Source organism: Penicillium canescens (assembly GCF_028828765.1).
Source record: "Penicillium canescens strain IBT 15451 chromosome Unknown utg000006l_segment0_segment0, whole genome shotgun sequence".
NCBI lineage: Eukaryota > Fungi > Ascomycota > Eurotiomycetes > Eurotiales > Aspergillaceae > Penicillium > Penicillium canescens.
In genome coordinates, this window is record NW_026703968.1 from 2,352,213 (window position 1) to 2,376,011 (window position 23,799).

Below are 23,799 nucleotides of genomic sequence, written 5' to 3' on the forward strand. Positions count from 1 at the left end.
CATCCGCCGGGAAGAGTTTTCGCTCGGTGGCAACACATTCTGGACAGAACCTTAAGATTATCAGTCATGCTGTCTACTAATGTTATCGGTCTATATGCATGGCCAAGAGGATCAACCGCACGATGTTACGCTGCGGAGGGGGAAGTCTATCTTCTATAAATAAAGTTTTCGAGCTTGTATCCTTTATATCAAGCCCAATGGACTTCTCTATGCAGTATTTTTTTTATATAATAAGTTATAGTCTAAATACGAATGACCTACCAATGAATCACCAAGTGATTACAAGTGAACACCTGCCTAGGTGGGCTTCTTAGGAAATTGCAGTGGGTTCGGCTTGCGCCGGTTGCGGTGGACCCCGATAAGACTTTATCGCTAACGATGACATATTGGACTAACGTATAGGCTACCTACGTACTCCGTATATACGTAGTAAACAAAGATGGCATGATCTCATCAGTATTCAAATTGCTAAAAGAAATTGCACAACAGGAGGAGGGAAAAATGATAAAAGATAAAAGCAAAGGGTATCGCGTCCTAAAATCATTAACTAGGATTTCGACCTTCCGAACTCGGAAAGCCGAAACAAACACATCAAACCCCGAGGTGCGCATTTGTATGGGCGGCCTTGGCACTCTCCCCACTTCGACGGTGATTCATAACATCTATGATCGCAAAGTATGTAGTCACAGCAAAGAGCACCCTATAAGACCTGTCAGCAAACACGCAGCCTTCCGCCTGGGAACAAGGCAGTACTCACCATTCAAAGGCCCCAAATATTGTTGCTGCCTGGAGCGAGCTGCAAGTACTGGAATGACACCACCGCGGCGGAGGCAGCTGAGATCCCATCGCAATGAACCCAGCAAACCAGAAGATCATGGTGACGACCTCAATGCCGGGGATCACATAGTGATGCGCCAGACGAGGGAAGTGGATCGGCGCGAATGTAAGGTATGGCACTGCTATAAAGGCAGTCCAGCAGCCTAGGAAGAGGAGGAAGTTGACTGTGTCCGAGTATGGCCATGAATAATAATAGAACGTGGAAACCACTAAACAATTGTTAGAGCCCGAGATGACTGTGTTGTTTTGGTTCATATACCATATCCTGTTAGTCCAATCACGATCACGCCAAAGAGAGCTTGGACGATCCGGACGGGAAATATCCATGGGATAGCCATGGCGAGTACGAAGGCTGGTGTGAGAATTAATGATCGAGAAGCTGATCAAGGTTCGCGTCAGAGGATTCCATTCATTTTTAAAGCGGAATCAAGGTAAGATATACAGTAGAAACCTTGCAGGGATTGGGCAGCCACCGGCGTCGCGCCAGCGTCATTGTGGTTTGCAGAGCTTGGCAATAGCCCAGTGGCTTGACACCAATGAATAGGGCTGACGTGGATGCATACCTTGATCTGATGACACTTCTTGCTTTCACTCCTGTAACTGGTTATATGGTACTGTTTACGTGGGGGACTGGTTGGTTTTATGTTAAATCTTTATGCGCCACCTGCTGCTGTAAATCCCATTATTAGGTAGCACTATTGTCTCGCTATTAATATACCTCTTTGTCTATCTCGGCTGCCTGCGTTTTGTACAAGCCCTGTCCTGACGCTAGTCTCGTATATCCTTGGCTATGATTCATGTGAAGACATGATGACAACCTGCTGATCACCGTGAAACCTTTCTACAGAAAATTCGGCCGGAGATGGGCCACTCAGGTATGCCATACAATGCGGTTGTGTTTTCAAACGCACGGGCGTTGCGATCCGACTCTCTGTCTAGGTAAGGGTTCATCCCCCGCAAACCCAAAATGCGCCAAATTACGCCATGTCTACGAATAACCATTCGAGCAAGTGAAAAGAATTGTATAAAATCGTCGCTCATGCGCCTGTACAAGATGTATGCAACTCCACGTCCCTCCAAGTTTCCATCATATCAATACAGATCAATAATCGCGGAAGATAGCCACCATGTCATCCAAACGCGACACTTCCGCTAGCAGTAAGGCTTCTTTGGCCTTCCAGTTGCGGAGATGCTCTAGTTCAGCCTCCGACAGGAACTCCTCCTCGTGGCCCTTGACATCAGTTCGCTCCGTCTTCTCGAGGAAATCCCTCTCGCGCTCGCGTTCGAACTTGATGCGCTGCAGGCACCGTGACATGGCCTTGTATGTATCTTCCAAAATGCTGCTGCAGACTCGGTCTGGGTCATAGTACCACAGGTAGATGGTCTTGGAGGGCTGTCGCTGCGCGTCACGCGGCACTTCTTGCAAGTCCACGAAACCGCCGGTTTGCATACTGGCAAGGGTCTGACGCAAATCCTTGAATGGTAGCAGACTGATTTCTTGGAGTCGCTTTTCATCTAATCTACCCTTCGCATGGAGAACGCGGATCACTCGCAGTGCTACATCGCCGTACCGCGACTCGATCATTCGCTCCAGTTCTAGGTGGCGCAGCTTGCGAGCCAGGCCACGAAATGCGATTCTCCAGGTGTCGAGTCCACCGATATTGTGTTTTGTGGTGAGGTTGAAGGGGGGTTGTGAGAGGTAACTAAGGTGCTGATCAATCTGATAGGCACGATTCTGCTCTGTCGATTCGTCTCCGTAGTCATCGCCATTAACGCCATTTGTCTCATCGTCTAATGGTCGTTTCCGTCGGTTCGATGCAGATGTGGGATTCATTGGACCAATACATCCTGCGAGGTCGAGTTGCGGATCAACGTCGTCGACAATGGCACTTAGCTGAATCGGAGCAGAATATTGTTCTCCTTCCTCTCCTTCGCGAGGAATTTCGTAGGTCTCTCGGCAGCGGGGCGTTTGGTATTCAATACGACGAAGAAGGCAGTCGTAGATTTCGAGTGAGGCAGGAGGTGCACATTGTCTAGCAAGTTCGAGGAATTGCGCGTTCCGAAGAGCCACATCAAGTTTCTCGTAGTTCACTCGAACGATGAGATTAGACTACGGGATGTTAGTTGCTGTATACCCCGGAGCAAAATACAGAAACTTACATCCATTGGAGAGGAGTCAATGCCATCTTCATCTTCTGACCAATCATTTCCCTCGTCGTCTTCCTGGTCCTCTGCATGATCCCGGTTGACGCCGTTGGTACCATTCTGCGCGTTATTCGAGCCTGAAGCACTGCCAAACTTCCTTTTCACACCTTGAGGAAGACCATTGAACATGAGACCCCGGGAAAGATCTCCTTCCGTTCGTTCCTTGACCATGCTCTTTGCCTTCTCCTCAATCTCGGCCTGTTGCTGCTTGCCCTTCATTTGTTTGACGTCTGGCCGGGAAGAAATAATCCGATGGGCATCAAGCCAGTTATCATTGGGGCTCTGGAAGTGTGCTTCTCGCACACGGTGGATGTATCCGTGGGATGCAAGGCTCTTGAGTGTGGGGTGAAGACGCGCCGGCTTTTGGCTCACAACGTGATTGCCGTTGGGTTCACCGGCCTCTTCCTCATGGTCCCCATTTGTCTCTGGCTGTCCTTCATCATGGTTGACCCCATTGGTGAGGGGTTGGCTTGGTTGAAGTTGGGGAAGAGTCTCGAGGTGGGTGATCGAGGTGTGGCCGAGGAACATAATAGCTTCCATTACCTGGGCAGCATATTCACCCAGTCGACTCTCCACATGCTGGAGAATCTTTCCCGACCGCACGAGGGAGTATGCGGCTTGCGGGTTGGCTTCATAGTAGGTGTTACCGTCATCGAGGGAGGTGAAGTGGTAAACGAGGTGGTGTTGAATCATAGCAGAGATTCCATTGTGCAATTGGCGATCAGTCAGTCGAGAATAGAACTTTAACCGGGGGAGTGTAAGTCGTTCATAGCGCTGGAGGACGGTGAAAATGCGCTGCGAATAGACCAGTCAGTTCTTTACCCCGCTGTCGCGATGAATTATACAGCCCGAGGGTCTGTACAAAGCACTCACCGCGAAGAGTTCTCCAAAATTGTCCTCTATCAAAAGCATACAAAGCTCGGAAGAGCACTGTGCAATCAAAGTCAGCCATAGCTCCGGATAAGGTGGGACAGACTCATGTCGCATACCTGGGTCATCATGACGGGCTAAAGAAAAAAATCGCCAGCCTCGAATCCTCGAGAGCAGGGTCACCGCGCAAGGTTCATGGAGTAGCTCCGAGGTCTGCAGGTCCCAAAACCGACGGACGTAATGAGATGCAGGTCTCTCGGTCTCCACGTTCTTTTGCCTTTTTTTGCTTATCGGCTCGATTGCGGTTCACGTGATATACAGATCAGGTGATCCGGGTATGGGATTTCAACAACAGGTGGGAGAAAAATGTTCGGGCAATGGAGGCCACAAATTGATATGGACTCTTCGGACACTGTTCAGACCGTAATCATCGTAGAATTATACTCTTTTACCACTTTTATATACTGTCGAACAAAAGTAACTCCGGTTCCGTCCGACTCGTCACTCCAGCCAATCAGAGCCCGAGTAATCAACAGTCCGGGATCTTGAAGCTTTTCGTGACCTCCAAACTGCCTCTTCCCTCCTGCTCTCTCCGCATCCCGCCTCCCTCCCCGCCTCAATTGCCCCCTTTACAAACCCAATTCGGGTTTCTATCTCTTCTTCTTCCCTTTGCATATCTTTTCGGCACAAGCGACGATGCTGTCGCGGTCTTCCCTCAGCCGAAATGCGCCGCGTGCGCTCGCCGCTGGCCGTCGGTCCATGGCCTCGGCTGCCAACCCTGCTTTCCAGTACGATGTCACCGAGGCCTCCGGTGTGAAGGTCGCCAACCGTGAGGTTGAGGGCCCTACCGGTACCCTGGCCCTGGTCGCGAAGGCTGGCTCCCGTTACCAGCCCTTCCCTGGTTTCTCCGATGCTCTCGAGCGTTTCGCCTTCAAGGTCCGTCCCATACCATCAATTGGACCATCTCAGCTGTCATCCGGGATACTAATCATGCAATTGCTCGGCAGACTACCCTCAAGCGCTCTGCACTGCGGATCACCCGGGAGACTGAACTGCTGGGCGGTGAAATCTCATCGACACACTCGCGCGAAAACCTCGTCCTCCGCACCAAGTTCCTTGCCAAGGATCTTCCCTACTTCACAGAGTTGCTGGCTGAGGTTGCCGGTCAGACTAAGTTCGCTGGTGAGTTTGGTCCCTTTTGATGATTGGTGGTAGATTGCGCAATTATAGGAACATCTTTTTCTGACTCGAACCTCTCGATGATATCAGACCACGAGTTGAACGAGGTTGTCAGCAAGCTCCTCAAGTACAAGCAGCAGATCGTCCACTCCAACCCGGAGACTGTTGCCATTGATGCCGCCCACGGCGTTGCCTTCCACCGCGGTCTGGGTGCCTCCATCACCCCCTCCCAGACTTCTCCTTTCGAGAAGTACGTCTCCGGCGATGCCCTGGCCGAATTTGCCCAGAACGCCTATGCCAAGTCCAACGTTGCTCTCGTCGCCAGCGGCCCTAACTCCGCTGAGCTCTCCAAGTGGGTTGGTCAGTTCTTCAAGGACCTCCCCACCGGCAACGCGTCCAGCCAATACAAGGTTCTGCCTACCGTGGCCACCCAGTACTTCGGTGGTGAGCAGCGCATTGCCTCCAAGACCGGAAACGCTGTCGTGATCGCCTTCCCCGGCTCCAGCGCCTTCGGTACCGCCGGTTACAAGCCCGAGACTTCCGTTCTTGCTGCCCTCCTTGGCGGCGAGTCCACCATCAAGTGGACCCCTGGCTTCTCTCTTCTGTCCCAGGCCACCAAGGGCTTCTCTCAGCTCCGCGTCAACACTGAGAACAACGCCTACTCCGATGCCGGTCTGTTCACCGTTACCCTGTCCGGCCAGGCCGACCAGGTTGGTGCCGCCAGCAAGAATGTCGTCGATGCCCTCAAGAAGGCCGCCGCCGGTGATGTTGCCAGCGAGGACATCAAGAAGGCCGTTGCCCTCGCCAAGTTCCGCGCTCTGGAGTCCGTCCAGACCCTCGAGACCGGTCTCGAGGCCACCGGCTCCGGCCTCGTCCACGGCAACAAGCCCTACCAGATCAACGAGATTGCCCAGGCTCTCGAGAAAGTCTCCGAGCAGCAGGTCAAGGAGGTATGTTATTCGTCTATTCTCGCTTGGTTGAATTTATTACTCACAACTATCTACAGGTCGCCAAAACCTTCCTGTCTGGCAAGGCCACCCTCGTCAGCGTCGGTGATGTCTTCCAGCTTCCTTACGCCGAGGACCTCGGTCTGACCGTTTAAAATCCTTGTATACAATATACCGTAGAGAGGGGAAAGCCTGTTCCCTTCATTCTGGATTGATGTGACCACTTGTGCCTAGATTCATTGCCGATATCTCCTTTGTTCTTTGATGGTGTAGTTGACTGTAATACAATTGTACCTTATCCTTTGATTCATTTCTCTGCCTAGACATGAACTCTCGTTTATTCGTTCTGGCTTGTGGTAGAAATGTGCTTACTGTCGAGTATCAGTCTGGCATGTCTGAGAAGTATATCAATATTCACCTCCCTGGCATACCTAAGCCGATACCCAATACATAAATCTAGGTGATCTGCGATTCAGCGTGTCTTAACTATAGCTGAAGTGACAATTGCAGTCTAGAAAGTGCTGGGATCAGCTGAGTTTGATGTAACAAAGTCCTGGTAAGTGCTTCCTCGATACATATACGAGCTCTATCTGACAATTAAAGAGGAAACAAGCAATTGAAAAGACTTCGTCAGTGGTGCTAACAAAAATGCAATTCCTATGAGGTAGGCAGAAGGAGCAAAAACGAAAAAGAGATGACAAGAGTGGGATTCGAACCCACGCCCCTTTCGAGACACGGAGATAGTTATGAAACCATCGGGATCAGGTTGACCTGAACCGTGCGCCTTAGACCAACTCGGCCATCTTGCCTTGAGATGTGAAAACTCGGAGATTAATTGCGTCATTAGTGGGCAACACATATCATCCATGAAAACAAAATGAAGTCGAATGGCCAACCTCCCCGAGCAATAATATTAGCTGTTGCTACTGATTCTTTATGTGATTTTATGGTTTTAGTTCTACGATTTACTATTCGTCAGCTTCTGAATCTTGTACACTTCCTGTACACGAGGTCGACGGATAAAGAGTATATAAATGTATGAGGAGACATTCTATAGCGGGAGATGTTTTCACATGAGGATCTGCTAGATTCGATACATTATAGTAAGTGATATCATATTTCGGCACTTTTCTAAGTTTAACAGTACTTAAGGATCCACGGGCAAACACCCATACACCGTCCTCCACGTATTACTAATCTGATTGTACTCGTTCCATGAGAATCGGAAGAATAATTGATCATATCTTTGACTGCACACCTCTAAATCCTCTTCCGTCATCCCAGGCGGATAACCATCTCGTGGCCGGAAGACACCAAGTGGTTTAATGCGAGCCTCTTGTGGGACGAGCACTTCCGTTGTCCTGGTTTCAAGTTCCGGAGGCGTGGGGTATGGACCTGCAACCGGAAAGGTGAATGGAGCACTCGGTTTGGCAGTATCTCCACTGTCGGGTTGATGTTCGGGCGTATCATTTGCTTTTGCGGTCACAGGGCTGCTCGTGCTCTGGGCTTGGTCGATTGATTTCCCGTTCTTCTCTTCTATCATCACGATTGCTTCGATCAGCACGATCCCTTGATCGCGGTTATGAAGTCCCAATACCCGATGCGCTCGACGAAGCATTGCTAGAGCTGTACGTCGAATTGAAGGGTCGCGACACCTGACGCATATAAAAAACAGTGGAAGACCCACGCTGATCTCGAAGGTAAAGGGCGGCTGGCTGCCATCAAATCGCGCTGATCCTTTCAAGGCTATGCTGGATTGCTCAATCATGTTTTGAAAATTTGGGGTATAAATGTCGGTTGTGATTCGCGAAGGTGACACGCAAACTCCGAGGATGACGAATAACATTTCGTAGTAGGCGAGAAGAAGAGCACACGTGCCGATTTGGTCATTTGTGCGTAGAGATGTCATCAATTTTGTAAAAGCAGTATGCCAGCTTTGTAGCTTGTCTGAGAGGGTTCTTTGTCGGGTCATCAATGTCTGAGATATATGACAGGTATGTGATTGCTCCAGCTCTTGTTCGCAGACCTGTTCGAACATATGGATTTCTGCAGATAGGAGAACAATGGCTTCCCGGGCCGATCTGAGAGAGACAAAGTTGACCTCCTGCGTGGATTCACTTTCTGTTTCTCGTAATAATATGCTCGTTTGATCCGCTAGGTTGTGGAGGCTGACTGCTCCTAGTCGGACGAATATGGGAACGATTGTCTCTTCCAATAATGAAGCTTCAGTTGATGTTAAAGGCCCGCAATCCATTTGGCTTCGTATTGCTTGAATGAGGTGTACGCCTTGGTTAAAGAGATGTACTGACTCCTCTAGATCTCCTAGGAGGGCCTCAACGCAGATAAACAAGACACATGTAATCAGTCCAGTAAATACCCCGACGCCACCACGTTCAATCCCTTGACGAACGGCGGATACTGAGCGTGAATACCAACTCAAAGCATCTCGTTGGTTCTGATTGAGTCTGTCGGGGTAGTCCCGGCGCAAAGGGACAAGATCCGGGCCTGGATCAGGACTTTCGAATAGTGAACTTATCGAGATCATGGCATCCCACACCGCGGGTTCACTTCGACAAACCTGTGGAACAATAGTGCGCCAGAAATCAATATCCAATCCACCACCAATCGACGTTGCGGTGTATTGGAAGTAGTAGGCGAAAGCGCGGCGTTCTCGCCATACTGTGTTTGGTGATAGTGAAAGAGGATTCTCAAGAATGAATAAAGAAGTCGTGCGAGAACTTGCACTTTCGTAGTCACACTTGCGGCCTGTACTGGTGCATCGGAGGCAGCTAGGCTTTTCTTCTCCGCATTTGACTCTCCGGATCCTATGATGGGGTGAGCATCATATGATCTGTATTAAAAGGTGAAGGGCATACTGACTTGCAGGTTTTGCAACCCAATTTTGATCTTGAGGTTGAGGCCCTGGTTGAGCTACCCCTCGGGCGGGCTGACAAGCGAACGGGCATATTGAACCGATTCAAAGGGGGGAAAAATTGGTGCGGCTTTAGATTCTTCAATGTAGGTATCAGTGGAGACGCGCCCAGGTGAGTGTGGCGGGATCTGCCTTTGATAGCTTGTGGTTATTTAGGGGCGTGGCGAGGTTGTGTAAGCTGGTCATTCAGTTCATGGAGATTATTATCGCATTGTCTAATGAACGCCGGTATCTTGGCAGCCAGACAAAAATGAGAGATATATGCTAACACTCATCAAATGTCAATAGAATATAAGCAATTGCAGGGTTGCAGACGAACATCTGTAATCATGTGACACATCTGGCAATTTGGTATGCTGGGGCTGAATCCAAATATAGACTAGCGCACGTTTAAATAGGGTTCTGCTCTATACATATACCGGAAGCACTGAGGTTGACTAGAGTATCCATGTGACATTCGTTGTAGTTGGGAATGCGCATATCTATACGGCGATAATCTGGCATTTGTTGTCTTCTTATTACTCGGTTTATCCAAGTCTTGTCCTCAAATATATATATTTCGCCTGAGTAACGGAATGAACCACTTAGGCGAACACTGTTAGCAATGACATGTTTAGATCCCTCGAGTTAAACGAAAAGAAAAAGCCAATTACGAGAGGATTCCACTATAACCAACATATTGGCAAGCAAAGCAATTATAGAAGAGATCATATTACAGCTTACATAACGAGGGCGTTTCTGGCTCATGTAGTCAAGACTCGTGGCATTCTTCATCAAACAGGCAAGATGGCCGAGTTGGTCTAAGGCGCACGGTTCAGGTCAACCTGATCCCGATGGTTTCATAACTATCTCCGTGTCTCGAAAGGGGCGTGGGTTCGAATCCCACTCTTGTCATTTCTTTTTGTTTTTGCTTTACCAACCTATCTACAGCGTGTGCTTCTTTTATCCCATACAGACATCAATTATGTTTATTGGTTTTTCGAAAAGAGCTCCCCGGTGGAGGAACACATACAGTATTTGAAGTCGGTGTTCTATAAAGTTGCTAGGCCCCACCACCTTTTTCTTTCATATTTAAATGAACAGAAAGTCCAATCTGATTCTCAAGCAATATGGCCACTTATTTCTATCAGCTTATTATTTCCTATAGAGGACTGTGACTGGTTAGACTCGTAGGTGGATGGATTGCATGAGATCAGAACATCCAGATCTGCTTTGACGCATGTCAGATTGGCTGGCAAGGATGTAGTTCGCTTCTGCCATAACTGGCGCCGTGGATTTATGTTCTCCAACCAGCACTATAACGGTGAATGGGGCAAGGTTATATGAGCAACGCTACCCAACTACTCATTCAATGCGCCTCGCTTCAGGCAAAGTGCCCGGGTCGCAGGCAGTTAGTTTGGCTCCACTTATAGACCTGAATGTACAACTAAAGTGAACAATCCGGATATATAAAGACTATCCAGAACGCAGCGCATGCATTGGAGAAACCTCGGCCATTGAAATCGCGATTTGAAGGGTAACAAAAAGGATGAGAAGAGGCATTGTCAAGATTTACGGGGATACCAATGTAAGGTGAGTGTAGTTTGAAAATATGCGGAAGGCTTTGAAGGGTTGATATAATAGCAAGGAACTATATGACCAGTCACCTCGCGATATACTATACACTACTACAAAGCAAGGAGTCATTGGACTCAGCAGCATGTTACACCAACTTCTGTATGCATGGCTGCTAATCCTTAAGTCTACGCACATACAGGGTTAAGTGTGCAAACCGTTACCTGGGCACCCATAGGTGGAAAACTCCGCAACCAAATAATAGGGACTTGCAGCTGCGTATATGATGTGGCGGCTGCATTATGTAGGAAGACACCGAGATGCTAGTGGTAACACTTGGCACTCCTGGGCCACGCTGCTACCGGTAACTTAACATAGGATGAAAATCATCAAATATCTCAGATACAACTGATGTGTCACGGGAGGTTAGGAGCTATAGGAATGCAAAGAATGTCCATATCAGCCAATAGAAGTAAGTTCTGTACAGCACAGCCGTCGGCATGTAATAGGGAGGTAAACGAAGGTGAAGGGCTACGGAGAAGGGAGCAGGGGGTGAGCTTGCATCGATCCACGTCTTCAGATCGTTAAATCTCTTGCATGAATGTGGATTTATTCCGAATATGGCGAATATGACTATAACAAGACGAGAGTCATGCTTTTTTTCAGATGATGGTTGAACCAAGGTTATTTCCTTCACAGGGTTGTCCAATGAAATTGAATAACATAACTTGGGTCATTGTTTCGACAATGTCTAAGTAATGGAATATAGGTAATATGTCGTACGGATAGGCCTAGCTAGGGAATAAAAGGAAAGAAATAAACAAATGAGTGATCCAAAACTAACAGATAGGCTTAGCTAGCCATAGATGTTAAAAAACCAAACCAAAAAAGAAATGACAAGAGTGGGATTCGAACCCACGCCTACAAACGTAGATCAGGAAACTGTTGTAACAGTAGGAGTTAAGGTGGACCTTAACCTGACGCCTTAGACCAACTCGGCCATCTTGCCTGTTCGATGAGAAAATGTTACCGTCTTTGACTACATGAGGGAGAGGCTAGGAGGACAATTCCAGACTTTCCACATGTTTGGCATGTGCAACAATCACAAAAGCCGACACCCGGAGTTCAGCCTAGCAACTACTACGTATAACCGACGGACAAACGGACAGATAGGTACACTCCTATTTGACTATAATTAACCCCTACAGAATAGTATATCCATAAGCCGAGGTCAAGTCAGCGGGTAGATATACTAATAAACAAGCGGCCCGCCATAAATGGTACGATGAACCCTGTAACCCGCAAATGTCAGTCCAAACAGCTATTGCATCATGTCGTGATTAGTTCCGAACTTTTAAATCGAATATTTTCAAATATATGATCGAAGTTACTACCTCTGGTCGTCCGTTGAAGAGAAAAGAGAAATTGTCAGGCAGGTACACTACCGAAAGAGCCGATTTACGCACCGACATCGGATATTGTGCTCTTTTGTCCGGGGGTGGATATTTTTCAGTTGCAAGGCGGGGATAATAGCCGTCGTCGGAGTTAGACTGTCCGAAGGGTTGAAGTGTTTCGTCGGAAATTTGTTATTTTGTGTTCATTGGGGAAGTGTGGAATGGTTATTGTCTTGTGATCGGAATTGTGTTCCCGAGGCTCGATGTTGAGATGGGTTTGACTTGGATCTTGAATGGATGGCTGTGGATAGACTACAGAATACGACTGCTACGCAAGTTGAGGATTCGTATCGCGATAGAGAGCCGCAAATGTATTCAATGGGTATCGGGTCTGTCCACGGTCCAGACAAATTATAAAATAATAAGAGGTGGCATCTAAACTAAACACATCTCCATTCCAAAGACAACCACACGGCAGAAGGGTATCTCAAACCTTCTCTAGTGCTTAGCGGTGACAGTGTCGCCTGTCAGTTTCTCGACTGCTTCCTTAGCCCTGTTCGGTGAAACGGAATGATTAGCCCGAGGTCTCACATGAAAAGGTGGATCAATGACGACAGTCAAGGGGAAAATCTGGAGAAGGTAAATAACTTACATGTCACCAAGAGCCACCATGCAGACGGTCTGCCAGATACCGAGACCGATACGGGGAGCCACACCACGGTAGAGACCGCGGATGCCGTTGTTATCGTAGATGTAGCGGAAGGTCTTACCGACGGTCAGGTTCTTAGGGCGGTTGGGGTCGGGCGTCTTGCTCTGCATCTCGACACGGATAACCTCGATGGGCTGGTTCCAGGCGGAGAGACCACCACCGAGACTGGATGCCAAGATCTTTTCAAAGGCCGACAGCTTAGTGCCTTCCTCCTTGTTAGCGACCTTGCGGATAGCCGACTCAGCCAGACGCGAGAGACCGAAGCGGGAACCCCAGTTGGTGGTCTGGCGGATAGCAACAGCGTTGACACCACGGTTGATACCGCGGATGCCCTCCTTGCGGTAGATATCCATGAAGGTCGCGAAGGTGCCGGGAGGCTTAGCGCCAGTGGCGGCCATCTTGTGCTTGGTGATTTCGACCGTCTTCATGCAGGTACAGAAACCCATGGTAGCGTAGGCCTGAGCGACACCACCAGCCATACCACCGCTGATACCGGAGACGAAGTCGTTGGCACCGAGGGCGCGGGCCTGGTACTCGGCCTCAGAGGCGACGAACAGGAGAACCGCACCCTTGGTGGATGCCTCAATCCAGGCCCACGGAATGAGTCCCTGATAGTCTAAAACAAATCCAACGTCAGCTACATGTTACACATGCAAGGTCCCACCTAGGGCGCTAAGTGCGCACGTCGGGGGAAAATGGAAGGTCGGGTATATGACTTACAACCGAGGATGCCGCCACGGCCCCAAATCCGACCCATAGCGCCTGCGAAGCTGTCGCCCCGGTTTGCGGCCATGGTTGTCTTGATCACCTCCAGCGGCTGGGGGATGGTCAGCTACCTTGATTCATTGTTAGAATATCGAGTATGGCGTACCTGTCCCAACGATGTGACCTCAAACAAGTTCAATCCTGCGCCCAGCAACAGGTTGCTGAACTTGACGGGCTTCTTCTCGAGCTTAGGGGCCGAGGCCGCGGATGGAATTGCGGTAGACATTCTAGGATGAGGATGCGCTGAAAGGGGCCCTGACCAAGGGATGTAGGGGGCTTCGTGCGTTGAGGGGAAAGAGGAACGAGTAGGTGGAAAGTCCAAGATGGAGGAGTGTAAGAGAAGGAAAAAGGTGAGAGAAAGCCAAATGTCTTATAGGGGAATCAGCAAGTTCGGGTAACTAAGCTGGGGACAGCTGGTACCAGGTACATCGGATCTTCGATAGTTCCACTCATGCTAGTGGGTACTCGGTACCTCACATACCAGCACCGGAGCAATCCCTATCCTTGGCAATTTGGAACTGTCCGTTTCTCGGCGCAAAACAATATTTTCTATTTCCTACGAATATCAATTGTATCTGAAGTTCTATATCCTACAATCGGCAGTATAGCTATAATTCGGTGTTTATGTTCTCCCCTAGCAACGCATACGGGTGGGGTTAGTCTGATGGTTGAGGGCTGTCCCGTCCCAACAATCCCGCAGTGCTCGATTCAACACAGGTAGCCGTCAGACCGTTTGATATCTACGCTGTACCTACTATCCCGATGAAAAATACATTAAGGCATCCATGTACATCGGCTCTTTAGGCCAATTTACTCTCGCAGATACGAATATACTACAAAGATCATGGTTTTGACATGGAAGCTCTGTTACAAGGCCCGCTCGAACCGATCAAGTCCCTATCATACATAAAATAACCCAAGACTATCTCGGTCACACAAAGGAAATAATACAAATGTCTATCGGGTCCTTAGTCCCCCAATATTATATCGAAGAAAAACGAATCATGACGCGCTTAGAGCTTGGCACCGACCAGCTTGGCGTAGGCCTCAGTGCTGAAAGACTTGGGGCGCTCAATGGGCATACCAAGAGCACGGTCGATGATCAGCTGGGGCAGGACACCAATGGCACGGGACACACCAAACAGGACGGTGTAGTAGTTAGCCTCGGTCAGACCGTAGTACTGGAGGAGGACACCGGAGTGGGCATCGACGTTGGGGTAAGGGTTCTTGGTCTTGCCGTGCTCAGTGAGGACACCAGGAGCGATCTTGTAGACCTGGCTGACCAGCTTGAACAGAGGGTCATCGGGCAGCTTGCGGAGAGCAAACTCGCGCTGGGAGACGTAACGGGGGTCAGTCTTACGGAGGACGGCGTGGCCGTAACCGGGGACGACCTGGCCGTTGTTCAGGGTGGTCCAGAGGTAGTCCTTGATGGACTCGTCACTGATGTCGTTGCCGACTGCCTGCTTCATCTTGGTGATCCAGTTAAGGACCTCCTGGTTAGCGAGACCGTGGAGGGGACCGGCGAGACCCTGGAGACCAGCGGAGAGGGAGAGCATGGGGGAGCTCAGGGCGGAGCCGACCAGGTGAGTGGTGTGGGCAGAGACGTTACCACCCTCGTGGTCGGAGTGGATGGTCAGGTAAAGACGCATCAACTCAACGAAGTCCTTGTTACCACCGAAGCCGAGCTGGTTGGCCAAGTTGAAGGAATAATCCTTGTCCTTCTGAACGGGGGCGACCTTGCCATCCTTGAAGACGTTGCGGTAGATGCGGGAGGCAATGGTGGGCAGCTTGGCGATGAGGTCCATGGAGTCCTCGAAGGTGTAGGTCCAGTACTCCTTCTTGTTAACACCCTTGGCGTAAGCCTTGGCGAAGGCAGACTCGTGCTCAAGAGCAGTGACGGCCAGAGAGAACTGGGCCATGGGGTGGAGGTCGTTAGGGCAGCGGTCGATGAGCTCCTCAACGAACTTGGGGACATCGGAACGAGCGGCCCACTCGGCAGACAGGTCGCGGACCTGCTGCTCGGAGGGGATCTCGCCGGTCAACAGAAGCCAGAAGAGACCCTCGGGCAGGGGCTCCTCACCACCGGGAGCCTTGGGCAGGAGCTTCTGGCACTCGGGGATCTACGGATAAACAGTAAGCATGTGGAAGGTCGATATTCAGACCGAGGATCACCTACGGTGTAGCCACGGAAACGGATACCCTCCTCAGAGTCGAGGACGGAACCCTATAAAAAAAAACTCAGGTTAGCTGCGTCATCACCTAGGGGGGTCTAAGTTGTTGAGCTTACCTCCCAGACGAGGGACTTGATACCACGGGCACCACCGTAGGCCTGGTCGAGGGTAACCTCACCAATGACGGTGTTACCGTGCTCCCTGATGCGATTGTCAGCTCTGTGGTTTCGGATAGGGACAGCACGTCACATACTTGCGGAGCTTCTTAACCTTCTCGATCTCGGCAGGAAGTTTGTCGGCGAAGGTGTCCTTCAGGGACTAGATGATAGCATGTTAGCATTGATCCGAAGCTTCCTTGGTGGATATCGTACCTTGGCCTTAGCGGAAGAATAGCAGCGCACGCCATTGAAGGCAGCGGACTGCACGGGCTTCGCAATGGAAGACCGGAGAGCGGCAGTGCCGATTCTGAGAGAAGCCATTTTTGAAATAAAATGAAGAAAAAAAGATGGGGGAGGAGGGGGAGATATGGACACAAAGCCTGGGGAGAAAAAGAAGGAAGAAGGGAAAGACTGGGAGAAGCTCTTTTGCGGCCCTGCAATTTTCTCGGTATTTTCCATCTGGCCGTATTACAGCCGGTACGGTCACAGTCCCACTCGGGACGCCGTGGAAGGGAACCTCACCACGTAATTTTCCCCCAACGGTACGGGCTCGGGCTGCCGGCAGATCAGCTTCGGTTTCTTTATACGAAAAACGGAGCTACGTGTCTTATCATGCCATGGTATTAGATCTTAACACGAGTGTATACAATATCTATATAATATGTAAATTATCGGACTATGATGCTATGTGTATGTATCCGCTTTCGTCCCAGAGATCCGGAGTGACGGGGCGGTACGGGGGTGATACCATCCCTGAAGGCAGTGACGTCGGCAAGTCGCCATCCATTGTGCCGCCTGTCCGTGTAAACCCTCGGTATAAAGTGCTCTTATCAGATTGGCGTGTATAGGTACGGGGTACAACTGCACCTGATGCCGCCATGACCTCTCTTACTTCCTATTCTACCCTATGCTCTCGGATTTCTTAAATGGTTCACCGAGGTCGGAAGCTTCGGGCGGGAGCAAGGGGCAGAATAGGGGCACGTTTTGGGTAGGATATTCCTCGGCTCAGTTTGAATGTCATTCCGACAGTTTCAAGAATGTAGTTGGATTGCATTTCACTATCACATATATCTGATTGTAGTGAAGGAGATATTGATAATGATCATTGCAATAGTATGCGAATATCGTCATGAAATACCGTAGACCCCAGATATGGCGTCAGATAGTAAAGTACGGAGCAAATCAGACTCAAATCAATGTTGAAGAGAGATGCATCAATGCTCAATTACGTGTCTTCTTGGAGCCAGACATCATTCAGATCTATTAGAACGTGATATCAGCTCCGGTCGGTCGCATATACCACATATGCTTGAAATTGTTCTCACGTGATCTTTCTCAATCAGGTCTAGCTCCCACAGATTCTGCCACCCTTCTTCCCCTTTGATGCCCTTCGCATTCCTTCGCTTTCCAACTCTCATCTCTCTATTCCATCAACTTTTCGATCTCAGTCCATCCCTTGAACTCCGTAAAACCCTCTGGTTTCTCCCTGGATCTCACTACGACACTAGGCTGTACATCCCCCGTACTCTCGTACTCGGCCAGGCAGCCTTCCCTGGACACAATATCGCTAGGCTGTATTCAGCTGTAGGCGGCTGTTCTCTGCTCGACAGTGAATGCGCTCGTGGAGTCTGTAGTGAAGAATCGCAAATCACCAAGGACCCTAAAATATCTGCTTTTCAAGGGATTTTCCGCAGTAGCTGGAATCATCTCTTCTCTCGATAGGCCTGGGCCAGAATTTCTTTTCTCTCTTCGTCTCTCTCTCTTTTTGCGACTTCGTTCTCTCGCAATAGTTCATCAGCGATGTCGTCCGCGGTAGCAGAGCTGGAGAATATTCTCCAATCCATGCTGGCTCTCAAGCCTCCTGGTGTATCGGGCTCCAAGATCGGTAGCATCACATCCTTGTGCACTGCCAACGTGCAGGTACGCTTTTCCCGTTTGGTCGATATTTCGTTCCATTCAGCCCCCAACTTCCGGAAATACGCTAACTGTCCTGCAGAATGAATCAGTTCTCATTCAGAAAATCTACACCCACTTCAAGAAGGCACCGGGCTCCCACAAGTTGGGCGTGCTCTATGTCGTAGACTCAGTAACTCGACAATGGGTAGATGCTGCTCGCAAGGCTGGTCAGGTTCCTGGAAGCGAGGCGCCAGACGGAACCTTCGCCGCTGGAGTCAAGCGTGTCACCGATCTGCTGCCTGTCCTGATGACCGACATCATTAACAATGCTCCGCAAGATCAAAAGGTAAGCAATAGATCTGTATCTGATATCCTTACGCTGCAGCCTTGGCGGGGACCAAGAACCTTTGTATAGAAATGCACCCTTACCCCATGTCTTCAGCCCTGAAGATCGCCAAGGCGTGGACGTTCTGAACAACCGGCTCACGTATTATCATCCCTTTAGGAGAAGATCAAGAAGCTAGTTGATATCTGGGAGCGTGGAGGCACATTCCCGGCGCCCATGCTGAACTCTTTCAAAGAGAAATTGAACGCAAGTAAGTCAATCGCACTGGGACCATTGTCGTCGTCGCACTCATGTGCCCCGTCTTGTTCTCGTCTGATCCCGTCTAACATTTCATTAGCCGTCGAATCCCACACCCCCGAAGGCTCACCTGCCCCCAACGCGAACCCACTGGGCGTTCCGCAACAGCCCGCCGCACCGGACACCTCGAGCATCCTGAAGGCATTGGCGGATATGGCGAAGCAAAACACTGCGGCCCCTACGGCACCATCGGCCCCTGCTCCGGCCAATCCTATGGCTTCCTTCAACGCCGCCGCAGCCATGCCCGCTGCGCCTTCCACCGATGCGTCTTCTCAGGCTTCTGCTGCCCTGAATCCATACGGCGCAGCCGCCGGCCCCATGAACCCCTTTGCGGCGATGGGAGCTGTCGCTCAGAACCCGGTCATCCCGCCTCAGAGCCAGACTGGAACTCCTAACCCCATGGCCGCTGCCAATCCGTTGGCCGCGTTGATGCCACAGACTGCGCAACAGCCTGCCATGGACCCGGCCGCGATGGCCCAGCAATTCCAGCTTCTTCAAATGCTTGCTGCTCAGGGTGTTCCCCAGGACCAGTGGGCCACTGCCTTGCAGCTCCTCAGCATGAGCAGCAACACAAATGGTATGGGTGCTATACCTCCCGCTGGACAGATGCCTGCCATTCCTGGATTCCCCCAGATGCCCGGCCAGAACGTAGGCGGCTGGGGTCGCCCTGACTCTCAGAACCGTGATGACCGAGGCCGCGAGTTCCCTCGTTCCCCTCCCACTGGATACCGTCGTCGTTCGCGCTCCCCTGGCTGGGACAGACGTCGTACTGCCTCGCCCCCTCGTCGTCGTGAGAGCCCTGTGTATGGAGAATATCATGGTGACTCCCCCGGTCGTCGTGGCGGAGACCCCCGTGATGCGCGTGGTCGTCGTGGCAATGAGTATCGCCAGCGCAGCCCTCCTGGCCGTGGTGGTCGTCGTCGCTCGCCTTCGCCTGCTCGTAGCAAGGATCCTAACCTGCCACCCCCCGGTCCCAAGTTCATTGAGTGGGACTACTCGATTGGCCAGGGTGTAATCAAGGTGTTGAGCCGAACCCTGTTTGTTGGCGGCGTCACCTCTTCGGAGGCCCACCTGCGCCAGCTGTTTGGCCAGTTTGGAATCGTTCAGACATGCATTGTTAACGTGGACAAGCGCCACGCGTTTATCAAGATGATCAGCCGTGGTGACGCGATGAGTGCTCGCGATGGAATGGAATCATACCGGACTGGAGATATGCAACTTAGGGTAAGTTTAGCGTTTGCTCCACACACGAAAGGAGAGATCATGTTTACTGACTTTTTTTCGACTATAGACTCGGTGGGGTGTTGGCTTTGGCCCCCGCGACTGCAGCGACTACCAAACTGGCGTTAGCATAATTCCAATTGAACGCTTGACTGAGGCTGATCGGAAATGGATGCTCACCGCCGAGTACGGCGGAACTGGAGGACGTCCCATTGAATCTGGAATGATTGTCGAGGAGCCTGATATTGAAATCGGCGCTGGTGTCTCTTCTAAGGCTATCAGCCGTCGCATCGCAACTGACACTGGCGGCAAGCGTGGTCCTATCTCGACACGCGACAACCGCTTTGGCGGTCACCCTGGTGGTGGTGGTGGCGGTGGTGGCGGTGGTCGCCGTGATCGTGATGGATACGGCGGTGGCCCCAACATGGGTGATGGCGCCGTCGACCAGGGCCAGACCATGAGCAACCCTGCAGTCCCTCCTGCTGTTCCTGCCTATGGTTTCAACTTCGCCAGTATGCCTATGCTGCCTCCTGGCTTCATGATGGGTGGTGCGCAGGGTGGTTCCATGCCCGGCGCTCAACCCCCCAATGGTCAGGGCAACTAAGCATTTTTCTTATCTCATTCCATGCGTGCATATCTTGCATAAGGTCCAGGATTGCGCAAGGGGCAAAAGGCGTTGGAGGATTGAAAATTTTTCGAGCGAGCTTTTACGGGAGGTTATCGTGATCTTCGATTTTATTCTTATTAATTCTATCCTTGCATGTCCCGAAGGCTTCATTACAATTCACATACGTTAGTTAGCAGGAAATACACTTTTTGAACTTGTTTCAACTCTGTGGCCATCGTAGGACGAGGCTTTACAACGTGTTTACATATTGAGCTTTCATTTTATCGTGTATATTGACCGAATAAAGGCCTAGTTTTGTAGCTCGTCTCTTCTCGTGTTTTCTTGCAATAGCATCCAGCTGCTCACGCGGTTCGATCCGGCAGAGCCTTCGAAGCGCGGAATGACTGTTCAAAGTCGGCAATGATATCGTCAATGTACTCTGTGCCAACCGAGATACGGATTCCATCCTCGGTAACACCGGAATCACGACGTTCCTGCTCTGAGAGCTGCTCGTGGGTCGTAGACCAGGGGTGAATAGCAAGGGTCTTGGAATCACCAACACTGCAACAGGTCAGCCACATCCTTCAAAGAACGAAAATGGGATAGCATCATACTTGGCAAGGTTTGAAATCAGCTTGAAGTTATCAACGACCTGCGCACCAGCAGCCGCACCACCTTTAATACCAACAGATAAGACACCACCAAATCCACGCTTCAGATACTTCTTCGCAAGATCATGGTTGGGATGACTTTCCAACCCAGGATACGAAACCCAGCTAACATTCTCATTCTTTTGAAGCCATTTAGCCAGGGCAGTCGCATTGCTGGCATGACGCTCACACCGCAAACTAAGAGTCTCCAGACCCAGAATGAGTTGCTGCGCTGCGAACGGGTTCAGGGCTGATCCAAGATCCCGTAGGATCTCGACGCGCACTCGGATAGCATAGGCGACAGAGCCAAATGTCTCCCAGAATTTCAGCCCATGGTAGCCCTCTGAGGGCTCGATGAACTGCGGGAATCTGGCGCCGTTCTTGCCCCAGTCGAACTTACCGCTATCGATTACCACGCCGGCGATGGTGGTACCGTGACCGCCGATCCACTTCGTTGCGCTGTGCACGACGATGTCGGCGCCGTGGTCAATTGGGCGGATGAAGTAGCCGCCTGCGCCGAAGGTGTTGTCCACCTAGACGTAAAATGATCGTAAGAATTTGCTTCTTGCGCTCGAATACATCCTACATGTACATACCACAACGGGAACACCCTTTTCGTGTGCAACCTTGGCAATAGCTTCAAGATCAGGAACATTATAACGCGGGTTTCCAATACTCTCAAGGAAGACAGCCTTCGTGCGGTCATCAATCGCAGCAGCAATATCCTCAGGCTTATCACCTTGGACAAACTTGGTATTGATACCAAGGCGCGGGAACATAACCTTGAATTGGTTATACGTGCCACCGTACAGGTTGCTAGTAGAGACAATGTTGTCGCCAGCATGAGCTAGGGCGGAAATGGCCATGAATTGGGCTGCCTGGCCGGAGGAGGCAGCAACGGCGGCGACACCACCCTCCAGAGCTGCAATTCGCTTTTCAAAGACATCTACTGTCGGGTTCATGATCCGGCTGTAGATATTGCCGAACTCCTTGAGGCCAAAGAGCCGAGCGCCATGGGCGGAGTCATTGAAGACATACGAGCTGGTCGCGTAGATTGGGACAGCGCGGGAGTTTGTGGCCGCGTCGGGCTCGTGGCTTCCTTTACTTAGTTATGCCTTCTTCGCGTCTGAATTGGTTACTTACCCGGCGTGCAACTGTAGCGTGTCGAAGTGGAGAGTTTGGGGATTGGACATGGTGCGGGGAAGTTCGTCGGAACTAATACTTTTGATGTACAACACAAGGGAAACGGACACTCGGTGTCGGATGGCTTTATAGGAGATAGATGCAAATCTCAGGAATTGAGGGCAAAGTTGAGGAAAGAGGGAAGTCAAAGGGGATGGCGGGGAAGTATATTGCGTGATCGACTGCATTTATGTCCTTGGCCTCGTGTTTTTTACTCCTAGCTCATGTTTGCTTTTTGCCTAGGTAAGGTTTGCTCCGGTTTCTCCAATTCAGTGATTGGAGCATAGTACCAGCTTCATGTTCTATGCAGATAATTGGAGGGCATTTCCTAGTGGGCTTGTAGTGATTGTTAGTGGTACAGAATTGCTCGTATTCTTTTCTTTTTTGGTTTTATATTTTTCCTTTTTAATCTTCCTCTTTTCCAATTGCCGCCTATGACTGTCCTAATATCACGAGTATCTGCCCTGCTATATTGGGTCTTTCTCCCTTTCTCCTCCCCCCTGCTCGGTCTTGGATGGTGGTTCATAGCATTGATTCTGGTTTTCCCTGGTGTGGGTAATAATTTGAAATGTATACTGGAAACAACTTCATGTGCTTCATGCGGACAAGGATTTTTGTTACTGGAGTACAGCTGGCGGTTTTGTACTATGCAAGAGATATATTGGGCTTTTGTTATAAGGTTAACTTATATGGTAGATATCTACACCCAAGCGTGCGTTGACTCAATCCTACCTGTGTCTCTTTTTTGGGTTCGATCTTGTATACATGGTGGGACGATATGTTGGTCACCAGGAGGGCATGATTATATGATACTGGGTGAAGCGCTCAGTTGAGCATTGGCGAATATATACATAGGTCTCACCCACTCAAACACAATACCATCAAATAACGCCTATTTTTAGTACCGAGTGCGAAAATTCGGATTCTGCTGCTATTTTTGGCTTGCTAGCTTGTAAATATCATATTTTAAACGAAAGGTTGTTATAGAACAGGTATTACGGGGTTAAGGCACCATTTTCTAATTTTTTCCATACGCTGTCCGCTCATGTAGTCAAAGGTGGCCGGACTTTCCATCGAATAGGCAAGATGGCCGAGTTGGTCTAAGGCGTCAGGTTAAGGTCCACCTTAACTCCCAACTGTTACAGCAGTTTCCTGATCTACGTTTGTAGGCGTGGGTTCGAATCCCACTCTTGTCATTTCTTTTTTGCTATTTTATCTTATAAACCGCCGGCCCGCCCAACCCAGCTGGTCTAAAAATTTTACTTCATGGTCTACATTATTTCGCCGTGCACGCATACACCGGTGTAGTTGTCTACACATCTATATACTCCCAATCAAACCAAGCCGAATAACCGAATAGACCACAAAGGTGCGCGGCCCATCGATATAAGCGTGATGTGCTTGCGCTTTATAGGATTGACATCTCGAGCGCCTTAGAAACTGGGTCTACACCAGAAACCATTCAGGAAGTTGGGGACGAGAGATGCATGCCAAATTATGACTAGCTTCAACGGTGTCGAGTAGAGTAGCTCCCCCCTGCGATAGGAAACGGGTCAAGATAATGAATGCCGTGCCAATCGTAGACCAGTTCCAGGTTACGACTCCGGAGGAGGCTAACGAGTATCTAGAAAGGTTGCTTCCGACGCCCTTATCGTCTCTAGAATATAGTATTCCCGACGAGCTAGCCGATTTATATTCACCCCGAACGCTTAGGAGCTGAAGTCGGAATCTCCAGGAGACACCGTTGAGACCGGATAGCCAGCAGCAGCAGCGACACTTGCAAAGTGAGAACCTGGCGGTCCCATGATACTATCAATTCCACCGTCGTTGAGTGACTTTTGGGCACCTGCCTTTGCTAGCTCTCCACTTTACAGTGCTC

General features: G+C 50.2%; 8 protein-coding genes across 8 annotated transcripts; 2 read left to right on the top strand and 6 right to left on the bottom strand.

Moving 5' to 3' along the window:
• Positions 1 to 591: 591 nt before the first annotated feature.
• Positions 592 to 1,175, bottom strand: N7446_009862 (MARVEL domain-containing protein; the record flags this gene model as incomplete). The annotated part of the gene is made up of 3 exons (XM_058518607.1): positions 592 to 700; positions 758 to 1,046; positions 1,097 to 1,175. 3 exons carry the CDS (start codon positions 1,173 to 1,175, stop codon positions 592 to 594), a joined length of 477 nt encoding a protein of 158 aa, XP_058369395.1.
• A 764-nt stretch (positions 1,176 to 1,939) lies between these two features.
• Positions 1,940 to 4,043, bottom strand: N7446_009863 (uncharacterized protein; the record flags this gene model as incomplete). Its single annotated transcript, XM_058518608.1, has 4 exons — positions 1,940 to 2,947; positions 2,998 to 3,837; positions 3,916 to 3,972; positions 4,032 to 4,043. The coding sequence occupies 4 exons, from the start codon at positions 4,041 to 4,043 to the stop codon at positions 1,940 to 1,942; spliced, it is 1,917 nt and encodes a 638-aa protein (XP_058369396.1).
• A 565-nt stretch (positions 4,044 to 4,608) lies between these two features.
• N7446_009864 (ubiquinol--cytochrome-c reductase subunit 2) lies at positions 4,609 to 6,193 on the top strand (the record flags this gene model as incomplete). The annotated part of the gene is made up of 4 exons (XM_058518609.1): positions 4,609 to 4,848; positions 4,920 to 5,094; positions 5,182 to 6,041; positions 6,098 to 6,193. The coding sequence occupies 4 exons, from the start codon at positions 4,609 to 4,611 to the stop codon at positions 6,191 to 6,193; spliced, it is 1,371 nt and encodes a 456-aa protein (XP_058369397.1).
• A 992-nt stretch (positions 6,194 to 7,185) lies between these two features.
• On the bottom strand, positions 7,186 to 9,004 carry N7446_009865 (uncharacterized protein; the record flags this gene model as incomplete). Its single annotated transcript, XM_058518610.1, has 2 exons — positions 7,186 to 8,863; positions 8,919 to 9,004. The coding sequence occupies 2 exons, from the start codon at positions 9,002 to 9,004 to the stop codon at positions 7,186 to 7,188; spliced, it is 1,764 nt and encodes a 587-aa protein (XP_058369398.1).
• Positions 9,005 to 12,331: 3,327 nt separating this feature from the next.
• On the bottom strand, positions 12,332 to 13,742 carry N7446_009866 (putative mitochondrial DNA replication protein (Yhm2)). Its single transcript, XM_058518611.1, has 4 exons — positions 13,499 to 13,742; positions 13,348 to 13,444; positions 12,571 to 13,243; positions 12,332 to 12,471 (listed from the first exon to the last, which is right to left on the bottom strand). The coding sequence occupies exons 1-4, from the start codon at positions 13,616 to 13,618 to the stop codon at positions 12,417 to 12,419; spliced, it is 945 nt and encodes a 314-aa protein (XP_058369399.1). The 5' UTR covers positions 13,619 to 13,742; the 3' UTR covers positions 12,332 to 12,416.
• Positions 13,743 to 14,405: 663 nt separating this feature from the next.
• cit1 (citrate (Si)-synthase CIT1) lies at positions 14,406 to 16,042 on the bottom strand (the record flags this gene model as incomplete). The annotated part of the gene is made up of 5 exons (XM_058518612.1): positions 14,406 to 15,512; positions 15,569 to 15,616; positions 15,680 to 15,764; positions 15,817 to 15,881; positions 15,935 to 16,042. 5 exons carry the CDS (start codon positions 16,040 to 16,042, stop codon positions 14,406 to 14,408), a joined length of 1,413 nt encoding a protein of 470 aa, XP_058369400.1.
• A 1,479-nt stretch (positions 16,043 to 17,521) lies between these two features.
• N7446_009868 (Nrd1 complex RNA-binding subunit) lies at positions 17,522 to 20,085 on the top strand (the record flags this gene model as incomplete). The annotated part of the gene is made up of 5 exons (XM_058518613.1): positions 17,522 to 17,641; positions 17,718 to 17,963; positions 18,123 to 18,213; positions 18,301 to 19,484; positions 19,552 to 20,085. The coding sequence occupies 5 exons, from the start codon at positions 17,522 to 17,524 to the stop codon at positions 20,083 to 20,085; spliced, it is 2,175 nt and encodes a 724-aa protein (XP_058369401.1).
• Positions 20,086 to 20,450: 365 nt separating this feature from the next.
• On the bottom strand, positions 20,451 to 21,931 carry N7446_009869 (O-acetylhomoserine aminocarboxypropyltransferase/cysteine synthase family protein; the record flags this gene model as incomplete). The annotated part of the gene is made up of 4 exons (XM_058518614.1): positions 20,451 to 20,649; positions 20,703 to 21,271; positions 21,335 to 21,833; positions 21,882 to 21,931. The coding sequence occupies 4 exons, from the start codon at positions 21,929 to 21,931 to the stop codon at positions 20,451 to 20,453; spliced, it is 1,317 nt and encodes a 438-aa protein (XP_058369402.1).
• Between the last annotated feature and the right edge of the window lie 1,868 nt (positions 21,932 to 23,799).